This window comes from Telopea speciosissima, chromosome 3 (genome assembly GCF_018873765.1).
Source record: "Telopea speciosissima isolate NSW1024214 ecotype Mountain lineage chromosome 3, Tspe_v1, whole genome shotgun sequence".
NCBI lineage: Eukaryota > Viridiplantae > Streptophyta > Magnoliopsida > Proteales > Proteaceae > Telopea > Telopea speciosissima.
This window is the reverse complement of record NC_057918.1, coordinates 48,659,246-48,675,588: the sequence shown is the minus strand read 5'-3', so window position 1 is coordinate 48,675,588 and position 16,343 is coordinate 48,659,246. Positions and strand designations below refer to the sequence as shown.

Here is a 16,343-nt window from a genome sequence, read left to right as displayed (position 1 = left end):
CTCTCTCGATTCCACCCAGCATATAACCAGATATGGGTTCAGCTTCTTGGCCGTGATAAATTTCCTACTTTGCTTTAGGCTTACAATTTGGTTCAACATGAGGAACGTCGCCGCTTTGTTATGTTGCTCACTCTTGCAACTCCTTGTTCAGAACTAGTTACTATTCCTCAGGTGGATATCAGCACCACTAAACCGGCTGCTCCTGCCAAAGAGCCGGTTAAGTGTGATTATTATGGGCATCCTTGTTACACCTGAAAGACTTGTTGGAAGCTTCATGTTCAACCTAAGGGAGGGGGACATGGGGGAAAGCAGGGCTCGTCCACTCGCCCTTAAGCTCATATGTCAGAGACTGCCGATGCCTCTTCATCTACTACAGTCTCCTTTTTCTTCAGAACAGATGATAGCTCTCCAGCGTAAGATAACATAGCTTAGTACATCTCCCACCATGGCCTCTTCCACTACACCAGCTTCTCATCTTGCTCAATGAGGTATCTTTCATGTTTCTTCCCCTTCTAGTTTATCAAGGCTCCTTGATTCAGAGGCCTCTGATCATATGACTATCTCCTCGGACATGTTTCATACGTACCTCCCTTGTTCCGGTCAGAACAAGGTCCAAGTCGCTGATGGATCTTTGTTTGCTATCTCTGGTAAAGGTTCCATTTCCCTATCATCTCTTTACCTTTTGTTCTCCATGTCCCTAACCTTTGTGCCAATTTACTTGCCATTTATTGTCTCACTATTGATCTTAACTGCTGTGTTCATGTTTACTCTACCCATTGCCTCTTTCAACATCTAGTGGTAGGAGCAATGATTGGATATGGTAGGGTACCTGATGGGCTATATTACTTGGACCTGGATATCAGTGCATCCTCTTCCCTAATTCATCGGTAAACATATAATCAATCTCCAGATTGGAACAAAATATTCGTCTGCCATCAGTGATTCTGGTGGTAGCATATCTCCATAGTTGTGCAGCTTTATGCAGTTCTATAAGAGATCCTCGATACATTGATTCTAGACAAACTTGTCGTGCGAGTTGTAATTCCCTATCGTCTTCGATCTTTGGAGGACCAACAAAATCATTTTCATTGGCACGTCTCAGGATCCAAAACTTCTTTTCGTGTTATAAGTTATTTATTTCCGTCTTTGATAAAGCATTGTACTACGGACCAATTTACTTGCGATATCTGTGAACTAGCTAAGCACATTAGGTCTTATTTTCCCAGTGATAAATAAGTGCTATTTCTTTCTATATTATTAATTCAAAAAATTTATGGGGACCATCTAAGACTGTTGCTAGGGGTGGGTGTAGATGGCTTATTACATTTATTGATAACTGTACTCGTTTAACTTGGGTTTATCTTCTCTAGTCTAAGTTCGAGGCCTTTACATGTTTCCGGTCTTTTCATATTATGATCAAGACCTAGTTCCATGCCTAGGTTCAAATTTTGCGGAGCGATAATGGGACAGAATATATCGATGGTTCATTCCTTCATTACCTTGTTGTACATGGCATTTTGTCTCAAACCTCCTGAAAATGGTGTCCCAGAAAGGAAAAATTGCCATCTCCTTGAAGTCACTCATTCCTTGATGTTTACCACCCATGTTCCCAAATTCTATTGGGGTGATGCGGTCCTTGCAGTTGCCTTTCTTATAAACCGGGTTCCTTCCAGTGTCTTGGACTTCAAAACACCTATGAGTCTCCTTTCGGATCCCTCCTTTGCTTCTCACATTCCTCCAAGGGTATTCGGCTGTGTTTGCTTTGCTCACAATTCCTCTCCCTCTTGATCCAAATTGGATCCGCGTGCTCTCTATTGTATCTTCCTTAGGTATTCTACTTCTAAAAAAAGGTACAAGTGTTATCATCCCCCTTCTCGTTACTCACTGATTACAACAGATGTTACATTTCATGAAATTTGAGTCCTACTACCAGTCTTTTCTTCAAGCGGAGAGTGTTGAGGAAGAGCATCCTTCTCCTTTTGTTATTGATACTATTCAACTTTAGGGGAGAAGATAGACACTGATCATGTCACTGGAAAAGGGGTTCTACTCACTTATTCCAGGCAAAAGGAAAAGCCGCCCATCTCAGATCCACCATGTCCACCTATGCTCCCAGATCCAACTCCTTCATCGCAGATGGTAATGATACTCCTACTGATGATGTTCCCGTGGCTATTAAGAAGGGAGTTAGAAAATGTACCCAACACTCTATATCTAATTTTGTCTCCTATGAATCATTGTCTCCTTCCTATCATGCCTTTGTTTCCTCTTTGTCCTCTGCATCTATCCCACAGGGCTTGAAAGAAGTTGCCAATTGTCATAGATCCTAAGAGGAAAGATGCCATGGTAGAAAAAATGTAGGTTTTCAAGAAAAATGAAACCTAGGAGCTTGTCCCTTGTCCTAAAAGAAAGAGGTCAGTAGGTTGTAAATAAGTGTTCACTATGAAACAAAAGGCAAATGGGCAATTGAGCAATATAAGGCACGATTTTGCCAAGGCTTCACCCATATGGGATTGACTATCGGGACACTTTTGCCCTTGTTACGAAAAATGAACTCTGTTCGGGCATTGCTATCCTGTGCTGCAAATCTTGGATGGAATCTCCAACAATTTGATGTGAAGAATGCTTTACTTAAGGAAGATCTCGAAGAAGAGGTATATCCCTCCAGGATTCGAATCATCATCTATAGCTGGCAAGATGTGTAGTCCCTCTATGGTCTCAAGCAATCACCCCGAGCTTGGTTTGGGAGGTTCTAGAAGGCTATGCAACAATTTGGGTATGAACAGAGCCATGCTGATCATATATTATTTGTCAAACATAGGGACAAAAAGGTTACTGCCCTTATTGTCTATGTTGACGATATAGTGATAACAAGGATTGATGATGCAGAAATCTCCTTGCTGAAAACTTGACCAAAGATTTAGGACCCACCAGATATTTTCTTGGGATTGATGTAGCCTGTTCAAACAAGGGTATTTCATTTCTCAAAGGAAATATGTCCTAGATCTTCTCAGTGAGACAGGAATGATTGGCTGTAAACCTGCAGACTCTCCTATTGAGGTGAATCATCAACTCAGCTACAAAGGAGGTGAATTAGTTGACAAGGAAAGATATCAGTGACTTGTAGGCAGATTGATATACCTCTCCCATACCCGACCTGATATTGCTTATATGGTTGGTGTTGTTAGCCGTTTCTTGCATGATCCCCGAACTAATCACCTTGAGGCTGTATACCGAATACTGAGATACTTGAAATCGGCACCAGGAAAGGGTATTTTATTCTCCAATAATAGCCATCTGAAGTTGGAATACTTTACCGATGCAGATTGAGCTGGCTCCATTGATGATTGGCGCTCTACCTCGGGATATTGTACATTCCTCGACGGAAATCTGGTTACTTGGCGCAGTAAAAAGTAGTCCGTGGTATCTAGATCCAGGAAAAAGCAGAGTGCGGAGCTATGGCACAAGGTGTGTGAGAGCTTATCTGGCTTAAAATCTTTCTTGAAGATTTGCGGGTAACGTCTGAAGAACCTATGAGGCTCTACTGCGATAATAATGCAGCTAGCAATATAGCCCATATCCCAGTCCAGCATGACAAGACTAAGCATATCGAGATTAACAGACACTTCATTAAGGAGAAACTTGAACAAAGCTTGATTTGCATCCCATTTATCACTTCAGAGAATCAATTAGCTGATGTATTCATTAAGTGATTGACTTCTAAGTCATTCCATCCTGTTGTTTCCAAGTTGGGCATGAGAGATATATATGCACCAACTTTTTTGGGGGGGGGGGGAGACACTGTCAGGTTTGTTGTATTTGTATGCTAGATAGGGACTGTGACTCAGCCCGAGCTAGCATATCTTATTAGTATCCATCATTCCCTTTATAAATTAATGAAGGCTTCTGTCATTCTGACAAGCCAGTCTATTCTTCTCAACTATTACCTTTGATGTGTCTCTTCCTTATTTTATCTTCTCCACTCATAGATTACCCTAATCTTCATATAAATACATATTCATAGTTTGTGCTTGACGTGCATGGACATGGGGGTTTCCATGTGATCACTCCCATCTCACAAGTTAAGTTCCAGCGCCAAATGAGCAAGGGAAGTGGTTAAAAAGAGCCTCATAAAATTGCTCTATCTATCCCATGGTAAATGTGTTGTATATTGTGTTGTCACTTTGCACTCAGATTTAGAGAACTTCTCCTTCTTGTTTAGGGTCAAAATGATCCTTCACGTGGATCTCAAGATTTTTATCACATGGACCCACCTATGTGGAAGGGAATAAAGTTCCAACTTAAGGGTGCCAGATGATATGAGCTTACCATAATTTTTCCCCCTGAGAAATGCCTTACCTGGCCAAACTGAATTTTTACTATAGAAACTAGAAGATACACAATACTGATGTAGACAGGGTCAATGAACCCAATCTAGGTCTCCAGGTAATGGCCCATGGGAAGTTAATAAAGAATTCCAAGTTACCAATGTGCAAAGTAGAGAAAACTGAGAGAAAGTAAGTGTCTCAGCTGATTGAAAATTGACCAAAACTCAGAATCGAGGTCGAGAGGGGCCTTTCTGATCTTGCAGCTGCTGTGGAAGAGATTTCTCTCCCCAAAAGGAAGGGGGATAGGTGAATTATTAGATGAATTTAATTCCAACAGAAGAAACTGAATTCTGCCAATAAGAAAGCAGAAATTCAGAACTAGATTTGAATTTAGAATACCAAATCAGATTGGCCGAATGATCTGATATGAGTAATTCAGCCACAGGTTAATGGAATCAACAGAATTAAAATCAGAAATTATAATAACGAAGCTGCCCTGAGATTGAGTATAAAGAAAGTATGGATAGACTTTTTGCATTATGTATTTGATGAAAGGAGAACGAAGACCACAGCAGTAGCAGTAAATATTCACGGCAGAAATCAGCATCAACATAAAGAGTGCAATTAAGCAGCAAATCACCAGGCATTGTTCTGTACTTCTGCAAAAAGTCTCTACCGAGTAACCATATGTGAATTCAACCCATTCCACTGAAAATATGCTGTTTATAATGCTATTTACAAGTAATTGCTAGATCCCTATCTCCCTGCACATAACTCGACTCTAACTAGAATTAGGGCCATTACCCAGTGCTGGTCCCACCTATGCAGGGTCCTGGGAGGGGTGAGTTTGGATTCGGTCGTATCCTTCGGCATTTTTGCACAATATGGCTGCCCTCAAGACTCGAACCTGGGCATTTGCGAGGCACCGAACCTTTTACCATTGCTCTAAGCAATGGCCCCTTGACTCTAACTAGAATCCTAAAACATATAAATAACTGTATCCTTTTAAGACCCCTTATAATTATTAACCTTATAATAAAAGAAAACTCATTCCCCAACTACTTTAAATGTATATAAAGAAGTCTATGCTGGTTTGGCTTCTTTAGACCAAAAGCTGACCTGTTTCCTGATGAAAATAGAGAACTAAACTTGACATAGTTGGGGACTCTTTAGAAAACACACTTTAAATTGACATTGGCTCCATTTAATAATTTTGATCAAGTACCATGCTCCCAAGCACCAAAAGTCGATCCAGTGGCCTGCAAGGAAAAATCAAGTATGGATTCTTCAGATGGGGATGCTCTGGCATTAGATATGGTATATTTCGAGTCACTGCTAAAATATTATTGTTCGAAGGATCTTCATTCTTAACTTGGGTTTTGATGTTTTCTAACCTGGAATCTAATCAATCTATGACTATTAGAAATGAGCAAAAATGGACACGTCTTGCTATTTTGTATCCTTAAATTCTAAGTGTCAGCTAGCACCTATCCAAAGACGAATTTTGCTGTTACCTTTTCAGCAGATGGCCTTCTGAACTTTTATTTTATTTCCTGTACTGAGAACTTTCAAAAATTGAATACATTATTAGCCAACTCATATCCACATCACTGAAATATAGGTAGACATCCTATAGAAAATATTTTAATTACATAATTCTGGTTAGTTTAACAATCTCCAATACGGAGGTACAATCTGGTCTTACTGTTTCAGTTGAAATCCTTTAATTCCTCTACGTAATTGTCCCACTTTTGACTGTAGAGTCCTATGGTAACTCCCCAAACAAAGTAGATGCTACAATTCAAAATATTTATATATCCAAATCATTATAGGATTCAATGGAATGAATTCAGCAACTTTATGCAAAGTGACGCAGATTAATAATTAACCTGCAGATGAGCCCACCCAAGCGGTACAATACAGAAATATCAATTAAATATGAATCTGCCACTAGATGAGCCGTATACAGGACAGACTAGGACTAAACTAGGATGGTCCAGAGATCACAATATTCAATCAATCTTCATAAAAGTTACAGGCCTTTCATAATCATCAAATATCAGGTTTAAATGTCTCACAGAAAAGTTGTGAAAATTGAGCCAAGAATCCTGCCCTGCAAAGCTACTGAACAGCAGGGATAAATCAAGTTATATATAAGCCCATCCTGATCCAAACGGAGTGATTCCCAGAGTTCCAGAATCTTTACTCATAGGTGATTTGCCCCCCCTAAATTATCAAATCCTACAGACTTGATCTAATAGGGTTAAATTGTCTTTGAATGCAGCTGTGATTTCTGCCCAGAACAGAGGCAAAAACTTGAAATAAGCTTCCCAATCATGCCGAATAACTTCCCAAATAATTTAAATTCTGAAGTAAATACCCTAAATTCAAGTTTCACTTAGCTTTCTTAAATAAGTCAAGTTTCATTAAAAGATGACTTGATAGGTCAAACTAAAATATCACCAATGTATGTACCTTCCAGAATCAATAATAAATCAAAAGATAATAAGCAAAACACTCGATTAATGTTCAAATTGGCCTTACTGGATAAATTAAAGCTCATGGGACTGGTATTTTTCTAGATTAGAGAATTGATTATGTTCCTCTAAACAGATCCTTAAGCATCTAGTCAGATAATTCTGACTTCAGATTGAATCAGCTAGAAAAATAGATCTGGAACATGAATACTAGATGTACCAACAGCCAATTAAGTAGGGATAGCAGTAACAGAGTAGTATAAGTAGCAAAAAAGTGACAATTAAAATGCTAGAACCAGCCCCCACAACCAATGAAAAGGGAACACTCTACCTATTCAAATTTTAATTTCTAAACAGGCCCCCCCACAACCCTTGTCTTTTAGCTGGGGCGTAACAGTACATTACAATCACATAACTTTTAGTACCTTGAGGCACATCATGGTCAGACTGTCTAGTAATGGTGCATACTAGAAGAACAGAGTCTTTCAAACCAGGGACTTGATCAACTTGTGAAGTGTGTGCTAAAATCCCAGCAAGTCTAATTTGTACCTGCTGAACGATAAAGTCAGTCATCAACCTAGTGGTTTTTATTTTTTAATTTTTTTTTTCAGTCAGCATACTTTTTTTGACAAATGCCGAGCAGTTGTCCCTGTGCTAGACACTTCATTTTCAAGTTTAAAAGGCCATATCCCAGTTGCACCTTTGCTGTACCTTATTAATATTGATTGCTTATAGGTTTTGGATTGGCCAATTGATTCTTTAATGTAATATTTTACATCATCAGTCAGTTTTCCTTTAAATCATGACTCTCGCATTAGTCATTCCACTCCTCTTCATGCTGATTGTTGTATAATCACAGGTCGCTGCAAATTATGTTGCCATGGTGCCCTCTGGACAAATATTTGATAGGTAGTTGCATCTTCTAATGCAGATAGCTTAGTTTTTTTAAAAAAAAAAATATTCTGATGCCTAAAGATTATCTTAAATGAAATATTGTGTACCTGTGGAAGGTTATATTTATTTTCTAACTAGAGGTATTTTTTATCCATAAAATATTGCAGTTCTTTGGAAAAAGGTCGACCTTATATATTTCGCGTTGGCTCCGGTCAGGTAAGTTTGGAATTTACTGATGTTCAAAACTTCAAATAAGCTTAAAACCATACTTTTTTAAGCCAGTTAAAATGCTTTAGTTTAATTAACTTCTAACTTTGTGATTTGCGTGCAATGGTGATTTTGTTGGATATTTTAACATTTGATGTTTGTCCATCAAACCCAATTTAATTTGAATAAATTAATTAATTGCAGTTTATGATTATATGCTTGCTACAATTAAATCTTATATGCAACAGCCAAAAGGTACTGTTTACTGTCACAACTATAGACAAATTTGGGCAGTCTTTTTTAGGGTTGCCACGTTATATATATTTCCCAATAGGGATTGGCATGGAAACATAGATGTGGGCACATTTGCGTGTTGAACATTGATCTGTTGAGATTCTTGAAAGGTGTACTGCCAGTTGTGTTTGGCAATAGGAATCTCTGGTAGTTACTTTCTTCGTTTACTTGAGAGGCACTTACTGTTGCATTTGTGCGTTGTGCGTCTGTGGTGTGCCAATGGTTGATGCCTACCGACAGGACTAGCTCTATATCAGTCTGCTTGCTGTGATCAAGTGAGAAAGAGTGAGTTTTATGGAGAGAGGTAAATGGAAAGAGAGATCAAGAAAAGAGATGGAACAAAAACAGAAGAGAGTTGTGATGAGTAACTTTACTTGGAACCAGCAATCCCTTGTTTTGATGATTGTTGCGGAGTCACGAGGAGATGGAAACATCCTTTATATGTTCTCTCCTATGATACAACAACAACAACTCAGCCTTATGCCAACTAAATGGGGTCACCACATGGATCCATTCAAAATAAAGTAGAGAAAACTGAGGTCCTCACAAGGGGAAAGGAAAGTAAGAGGAATGAAGAGTAAAAACAAAGAAATGGGATAAGAAAAGTTAGTAACGGAAAATGAAAAATGAAAAATGAAAGTAAAAGGAAAGAGGATACCCAGGAAATCAGGAAAATCTCAGCTACATGGTATCGTTAACATGGATCCTTGCCCTCCAATAGGATCTATCTAAGGTCATATTTGGCACAAGACCCAGACTATGCAAGTCATTCTTCACAACCTCACCTACGGTCATTTTAGGCCTGCCCCTAGCTCTTTTAGCTCTTTCAATCGACATCAGATCACTTCTCCTTACTTGGGCGTCCCCAGGCCTCCGTTGTACATGGCCAAACCACCTCAGACGACATTCTCGGAGCTTGTTGCTGATCGGGGCAACTCCCACATCAGCTCTAAATCGTTCGTTCTTTACTTTATCCTTCCTAGTTTTGCCGCACATCCATCTTAACATCCTCATCTCTGCAACACTTAACTTTGCTATATGACACTTCTTAACTGACCAACATTCCGCCCCATACATCATAGCAGGTCGGATAACAGTCCTGTAGAACTTTCCTTTAAGCTTTAAAGGAATGTGTCGGTCACACAGTACTCCGGTCGCAGCTCTCCATTTCATCCATCCCACTTTAATTCTTTGTGAAACATCATCATCTATGTCACTTTTTTTTTTGTGTATGATAGACTCCATATATCTGAAAAAGTCACTTGGTGGTATCTCTCTCTCCTCAATTTTCACCATGTCATCATCCATCATAGTGTAACTAAAGTTACACAGCATATACTTTGTCTTTGATCTACTAATCTTAAAGCCTCTTGTTTCCGAGGTCGATGTCCACAACTCTAACTTAGTGTTAATCCCTTGATGTAGGACAAAACATGTAGAAAAAGAGGCCAAACCACTGTTCACGTGAACAGTGTCACAGCCCCTTATTTTGCCTTGGTGAGAATATTATTAGAAGATCCTTGGTGGGGACCACATGAGAATCCAAGCTTTGACAAGAAAGAGGATTGGCTGCTAAAAGACTTGAAGATTTTGGAGAATTAATGAAAGAACTTTTGAGGCAAACTGTTGCACTCAACTATGGGAGTAAGACCCCTGTTCAACAGCTGGGATAGCCGTGGGTGAGAGACCCAGAGCTGAGAAAGCCCATCCCCTACCCCCTTTCTCCTATCTTCTTCTCCTTTCTCCTCCTCCCTTCCCTGCTTGATTTCCCCTACTGCTGCTGTTATTTGATTCCTGCTACAACTTCAAGGCTGTGTATCTCCATTCCCCTTCATCAAAACCTGCGGAGTTTTGGAGCATCATCTCACACCATCTTCCCCTCCATTCGATCCCCATTCTAGCCTGTTCTATTGGCTGGATTGCTTCCAAGCCTTAACCTTCTATTTTCATCGCCCCTTCATAACTTCACTTCTGTCCATAAAAATCACACCAAACTTGTTGCAGATCATCTACTCTACAAGGCCTCCACTCGATCCAAACTTGAGCCCCAACTGCTGGCTGGTTTGGCCTGCAGGATATGAGTTTATATTTTGGTGTTGATGCCATATATTCCAATTCAACCATCAGAATCAAGTGACATTTTCAGCAGTGTTTCTCCTTCATACAAGCACCAATCGACCTAAGTTTGGTTACATTCTCACGGCTGGTTTGGTTTGATTTATTAAACCTTCTAATTCTGCCCTTGTTTCTATTTTGGATTTGTGGGTTTACTTGGGACTAAATTAACCCTAATTTAGTCTTACATTATCCCTGCTTTTGTCTCTTCCACCAATACAAAATCATCGGCAAAGAGCATACAACATGACACCTCGTCTTGGATGTTCTTGGTTAATTCATCCATGATAAGTGCAAACAAATAAGGGCTTAGGGCTGATCCTTGATGTAACCCAACCGTAATTGGAAATTCCTTGCCTTGGCCACCCACAGATCTCACACTAATCACCACACCCTCATACATATCTTTAATTACCTCCATATACTTACTCGACACCCCTCTCTTCGCAAGAACATGTTGGAATAAATCTCTAGGAACTGTCATAGGTTTTCTCCAAGTCAATAAATACCTTATGGAGATCCTTCTTGCAAGCTCTACATCTTTCCATAAGCCTCAGTAAGTAGATAGCTTTTGTCATGGATCTACCTTGCATAAAACCAACTTGATTCTTCGAGATTTGAGTCTCTCTTCTCAGCCGGGCTTCAATAACCTTCTCCCAAAGTTTCATAGTACAACTCATTAGTTTATGCTTCTATGGTTATTGCAGCTCTGAACATCACCTATATTTTTGTAGATTGGAACTATAATGCTTCTCCTCCAATCATCTGGCATCTTCCTTGTGATCATAATCTTGTTAAATAACTTGGTTAACCAATATACCCCACATACTCCTAGGGCCTTCCACACTTCTATTGGGATCTCTCCTATGGTCCTACCAAGAATTCTACTGTTTATGTTTTAGATTTAATTCACAATAATCCCCTCAATATAGCACTTTCGTCTGATGCAGAGTTGAAGGTGTATTCAAGTAGGAGGAAGGAAGCAGGCCAGCAGACCATGGTTAAGGTCCTAGGCCAGAAGCAGGCCCGCATTGGGTCTCACATGGCTTGGTTTGGGTGCACGAAGCCAGCTTGCATGGGAAGAGATTTGTAGCTGCAAAGTATCTTTTAGGAGTTAACTAAATATTTAGTTTCTAATTTCAAGCAATAGGCTACTTAGTGAATAAGCTATGCTAAGTAGAAGTTACTATTTTGTTTGCTTTCTATTTTCCTTGTAATAGCTAAGGATCCTTTCTTAAAGGATTCCCTTTTTAGTGCTTGCTTGTACCCAAGTAGTTCCCCACACAGAGGGTTTCTATCCTTGTAATCAGTTCGTTGGGTGTTATAAATAAAGGAGATAGGGCACCCTAGCTCACAATTTTGAGGGTTTGGCAAATTATCTCTACATGAGTGTGTGCACTGTGGTGAATCAGTGACAAGTTCTAATCCTATTTAGTTTCTGCTGTATTCATAGTTTTCTGGTCCTGCAATTCTGGTTTCTAGTGTCTGTTTTCTTTCAGTCTGGTAAACCTCATCTCCATCTTAAAGAAGTTGCAAAACAGAAAAATGTGAAGCAGGAAACCTTTTTCTAGTAGCTTCTTCTTTTTCTTTTGTAATATTGAGTTCTTAAGAACAATCATGTAACAAAATGTTGTTTTACACTGAGATTCCTTAGAAAATAAAATTTGCTTCTGAAATTGTTTCCAAACGCAAAAATACTTGTCATAGCTTTGCTGATGAGATGGATAAAGGGATTGCTGCCCCATTTACATTGTTACTAATTAATTGCTCTTTTACTAGAACAGGTAATCAAAGGACTTGACGAAGGGATCCTAACCATGAAAATTGGAGGGAAACGCAGGCTCTACATTCCGGGATCTGTGAGTTTTCGAAGTCATAATATCTCAAACCCCCCACTTACCTCTGTTTTCTTTGTGGTACCCTACTGATGCCAGCTTTTCTCTAAAAAAAGATTAAAGTTGGAAATTGTTACAACCACTTATCCCAAAAGCTCGAGCTGTTAAGTAAGGGCCACAACAATGTACATCACACACACACGGCTCTATATCTGACACATCACATGTCATCAAGGAGGCACAACCTAGATGTAGTGCACAACAACACATAGCACAAACCCCTTGCACTTACCAGTTACCAGGGATCGAACACTCAACCTCCTGGCTCTGATTACATGTTACAGCCACTTATCCCAAAATATCGACTTAAGTAAGGGTCACAACAATGTATATCAACATATAACACCTCCCCAGTACGTGCATCCCCCCTCCCCCCCCCCCCCAAAAAAAAAAGAAGAGAAAGAAAGAATAAAATAATAATAATAATAAAAAAAGAAAAAGAAAAAAGAAAAGACTTTGCATGTGGCACCAAGGGGCACAATCAGATCAGTGAAGAAGAGAAGAGAGAGCTAACGTAGGGGAGAAAAGAAGAGCAAACTGTTAAACAACTTCTAACCGGAGGGTAGTATGCTTTATTTATTATAAAGAAACTGTTAAACAACTTCTAACCGGAGGGTAGTATGCTTTATTTATTATAAAGAAATTACAACTCCAAAAGACTCCTTAGACACCTCAACATAATCTAACCATAACTAAACTTCACCACAAACTATAAACATCACCATGACTACTAAAACATAACATAAACATGATTACTAAACACCACCATAACTTCAACACTCGCCCTTAAGCTGGAGTGTATATATATATATATATATATATAAATATATATATCATACTATTATATAAAAGTATGAACTCCTGAAATTGTTTGGTATACTTTTTAATTGGACAATAATCCCCCTCATAATACAAATAACTACTACTATCTCTCTCATTCTCTCCCATCTAACATTGCCTCCTTCCCCTCTCTCCTCTTTCAAATGTCACCCCCTTCCCACACCCTCTCATACACGTCCCTCATTGTGTAGTTACACCGGTGTATATATATATATATATGAGTGTATTTATGTGTACATTTGATTTAAGTTTAGAATAATGCATTACATGGCACATAAGTATTTGGCATATCTAGGATACCATGGTGATATGTATAGTGGTCAATCACTTAAGATTTGAGGAAATGGATTCACGATCACTTTATTTCTTTTGAGGTTATGCCAATAGGAGTTGATGATCTTATCTCTTAAACTGTTGAGCTAAGTTTGAAAAGCCCATGAATGAGAAGATAAAGCTTGGATGAGAAGCATGTTGGGAGAATATTTGAATTAGGCCGCCTAGACAGTGGCGGTCGACCGGATGTGTTGACGCAGTTGACCGAAATCGGGGAAATTCAAATCTGTCAGGATTTTTAGTTCCCAGCTTTGCTGACTTTTCAGCTTCTCGGGTGGTCATTCCCTAGGTCATTACTTGTTGCTCATTTCCAAGGTAACAATCCTTATTGCTTTACTCTTGTATCTCAAATTGATACTATGAGCAACATTATTCTTCATTCATCTTTGTATTCTCTCTTCATCTTCTTCTGAGTTTTCTTCAAGAAATGGAAAATGAATTAGGAAGCAATGATGGTTCAATTATCTCTCATGAGTCTGATCTTAGTAAGTTTGAAGAAATTCTCCTTTATGAAGACACCCTTGAAGGAGCACTAGAAAATCTTTCCGTAAAGCAAGAAAAGATATTTGATGGTGTCCGTATTATGACTGGCTATGGATTGGACATTTGTGGAGCCATTAGAGTAAAAATTTCAAGGTTAATAAATCTTTTGGACATAATCTACTTTGTAGAATCTGAGCTTGCTAGAGGGAATGAGATTCTTGAAGAAGAATATGATGCTCTCATTTCTGAAAAGGAAGGCATGGATGAAGAGATAGAAGTTATTCTGAGAGATCTGGAGAAAGTAAGGATTAACCTTTATAGGGTTCACAAGAAAGAAAGGAAACAAAAAAATCTGTGGGAAGAAATTCTGCAAAAGATTAACAGGGTGACTGAAAATCTCCGAGCTGCTAAGGATTTGTGAAAGAAGTTGTGATTTAACTTCAATTTTTAATTAAGTTATTTTGTAATACCAACTCATCATCATATTATGGAGTTTTGAGTGAGTATGAATGAGCTTTTTATCCCTCATGTTCATGGTATATGAAATCATCTTACTTATGTTAAGTATGATGGAATGATTGATTTGCATCTTGCTATTAAATTTTTGAATTATATGTGAAGCTGCATGTTTATGGCCTTAGGAATATGGCACGATATGTGGTTGATATATTCTGATATTCTTTTGTAAGTTCAGTGTTATGGCATGATGATTGGTGTTAGGATTTGTGCTTGAATTTGGTTGAAATATTTGATAATCCTATGTAAATCCAGTGATATTTATGGCCTTTAGGAATGTTGTTTGAATGAGATGATTATCTTGATATTCCTATGTCAGACCAGAAATGGTGTGGCCTTAAGAATTTTTCTTGAAAGAAATATATATATATATATATATATATATATTGCAATTCTTATGTAAGTCCAGGTATGCCATGTGGCCTCAAGAACATTGTGCACAAATGGTGATTTATCTTGATGTTCTTATCTAAGTCCATGTGTGGCCTTAGGGGTCCTCTTGATATATGGAAATATTTGATCGCTATGTATATCCATTTGCGGCTTTAGACACACTTCATTTGATATGTGGAATATGGTTGTGTCTAAGTAAGACCATTTTTGGCATTAGAGTACTCAATCCTTGAGTAGATTTTGTTTTCTCTCTGTAAGGCCAGCTGCGTGGTTTAGGGTAGCATATATATGGAATAAGTCTAATGCTGCTCCCAATATAACTCCATGTTTTGTGGCTTTAGGTTTATTTGTTGAGAAATGAAATGAATAAGTTAAAGTCTATATAAGACCATGTTTGATATATGTGTTTTTCCCTGTTCAAAATTGGTATATTTTAAAATATTTGGGATTCACACATATATGTTGAATGATAGCAAAACTTGAACCTTTTCTGTGCTTTCCTTTGGAAAGGGAAAGGGAAAGAAACCTCAAAATTCCTGCATCCAATCAGCTGGAAATCCGTTTGTCTTCCCAAGGCTGAAGGAGGCTTAGGCATTCGCCGCATTCATGACTCCAACAAAGCCGGAATCCTCAAGCTCATCTGGAAAATCTCTTCCAAGCATGATTCCATCTGGGTCAACTGGGTCTACTCCCACCTTCTGAAGAATGATTCCATTTGGACTGCTCCTTTACGCCTTGACGCATCTTGGGTTTGGCGTAAGATCCTCGTTCTCCGGCCTCTTGCCCTTATTGCCACCTCCACCGCCATTGCTAATGGCTCCTCTACCTCCCTTTGGCTTGACCCCTGGCATCCCTTAGGCATTCTTTACAATGTCTTTGGCCCTAGAGCTGTCTACTCTTCTGGTATCCCCAAATCTGCCCCCTGTCTCTCATAATCTCCCTTGGTTCCTGGTCCCCTCCTTCTCCCCTTCCCCCTGTCCTATCCCAGATCTGGCCTACCCTCCCCCCCATTCACCCTCCCTCTCCTACCCTTGTGGATAAGGCAATTTGGCTTCCCTCCCCCTCTGGCAGTTTCACCACTAGATCAGCTTGGAACTTTGTCCGCAACCCTTCCGCCCCCGTTCCTTGGCACAACCTAGTCTGGTTCAAAGGCTCCATCCCCCCGCCATAGCCTCACAGCCTGGAGATCGCTTCACCTTTGTCTTCCTACCCAAGCCTTTTTACTGCACCGCCACATCCCTGTCCACCCCTCTTGCACCTTTTGCTGGAACGGTTTTGAGGACATTGCCCATCTCTTCTTTGCTTGCCCCTTTTCTTCTACAATATGGAAAAAAGGCCTCTCTTCCATCTGGTACCGAAGCAGGAGACACCTTCCTTTTGACCGAGAATGCATCTGGTTGACCAAAGCCTTTAAAGGCAACCATCCGTGATGATATGGGAAGCTTGTTTTTGGCTCTGTTGTCCATCATATTTGGATGGAGAGGAATCTTAGGAGATGGACTTCCAAATCTAGATCTTTCGACTTGATTTGGAAAGACATCTCCTTCGAAGTTTCCTCTAAGATCAGC

The 16,343-nt window shown here is 39.4% G+C and overlaps 1 protein-coding gene across 7 annotated transcripts in view; it reads left to right on the top strand.

Annotated features, from left to right (window-relative positions):
* The window catches only part of LOC122656846 (peptidyl-prolyl cis-trans isomerase FKBP16-3, chloroplastic), a 45,106-nt gene that overhangs the window by 19,439 nt on the left and 9,324 nt on the right, over positions 1-16,343 (top strand). For 3 of the 7 annotated variants that reach the window (XM_043851514.1, XM_043851512.1, XM_043851515.1), the window contains exons 4-6: positions 7,665-7,714; positions 7,867-7,915; positions 12,100-12,174. In XM_043851514.1, the coding sequence (XP_043707449.1) occupies positions 7,665-7,714; positions 7,867-7,915; positions 12,100-12,174 (174 nt within the window). Of the gene's footprint in view, positions 1-7,664; positions 7,715-7,866; positions 7,916-12,094; positions 12,175-16,343 lie in introns of all 7 variants that reach the window. The other 4 variants (XM_043851519.1, XM_043851517.1, XM_043851513.1 and 1 more) reach the window with 3 other exon arrangements.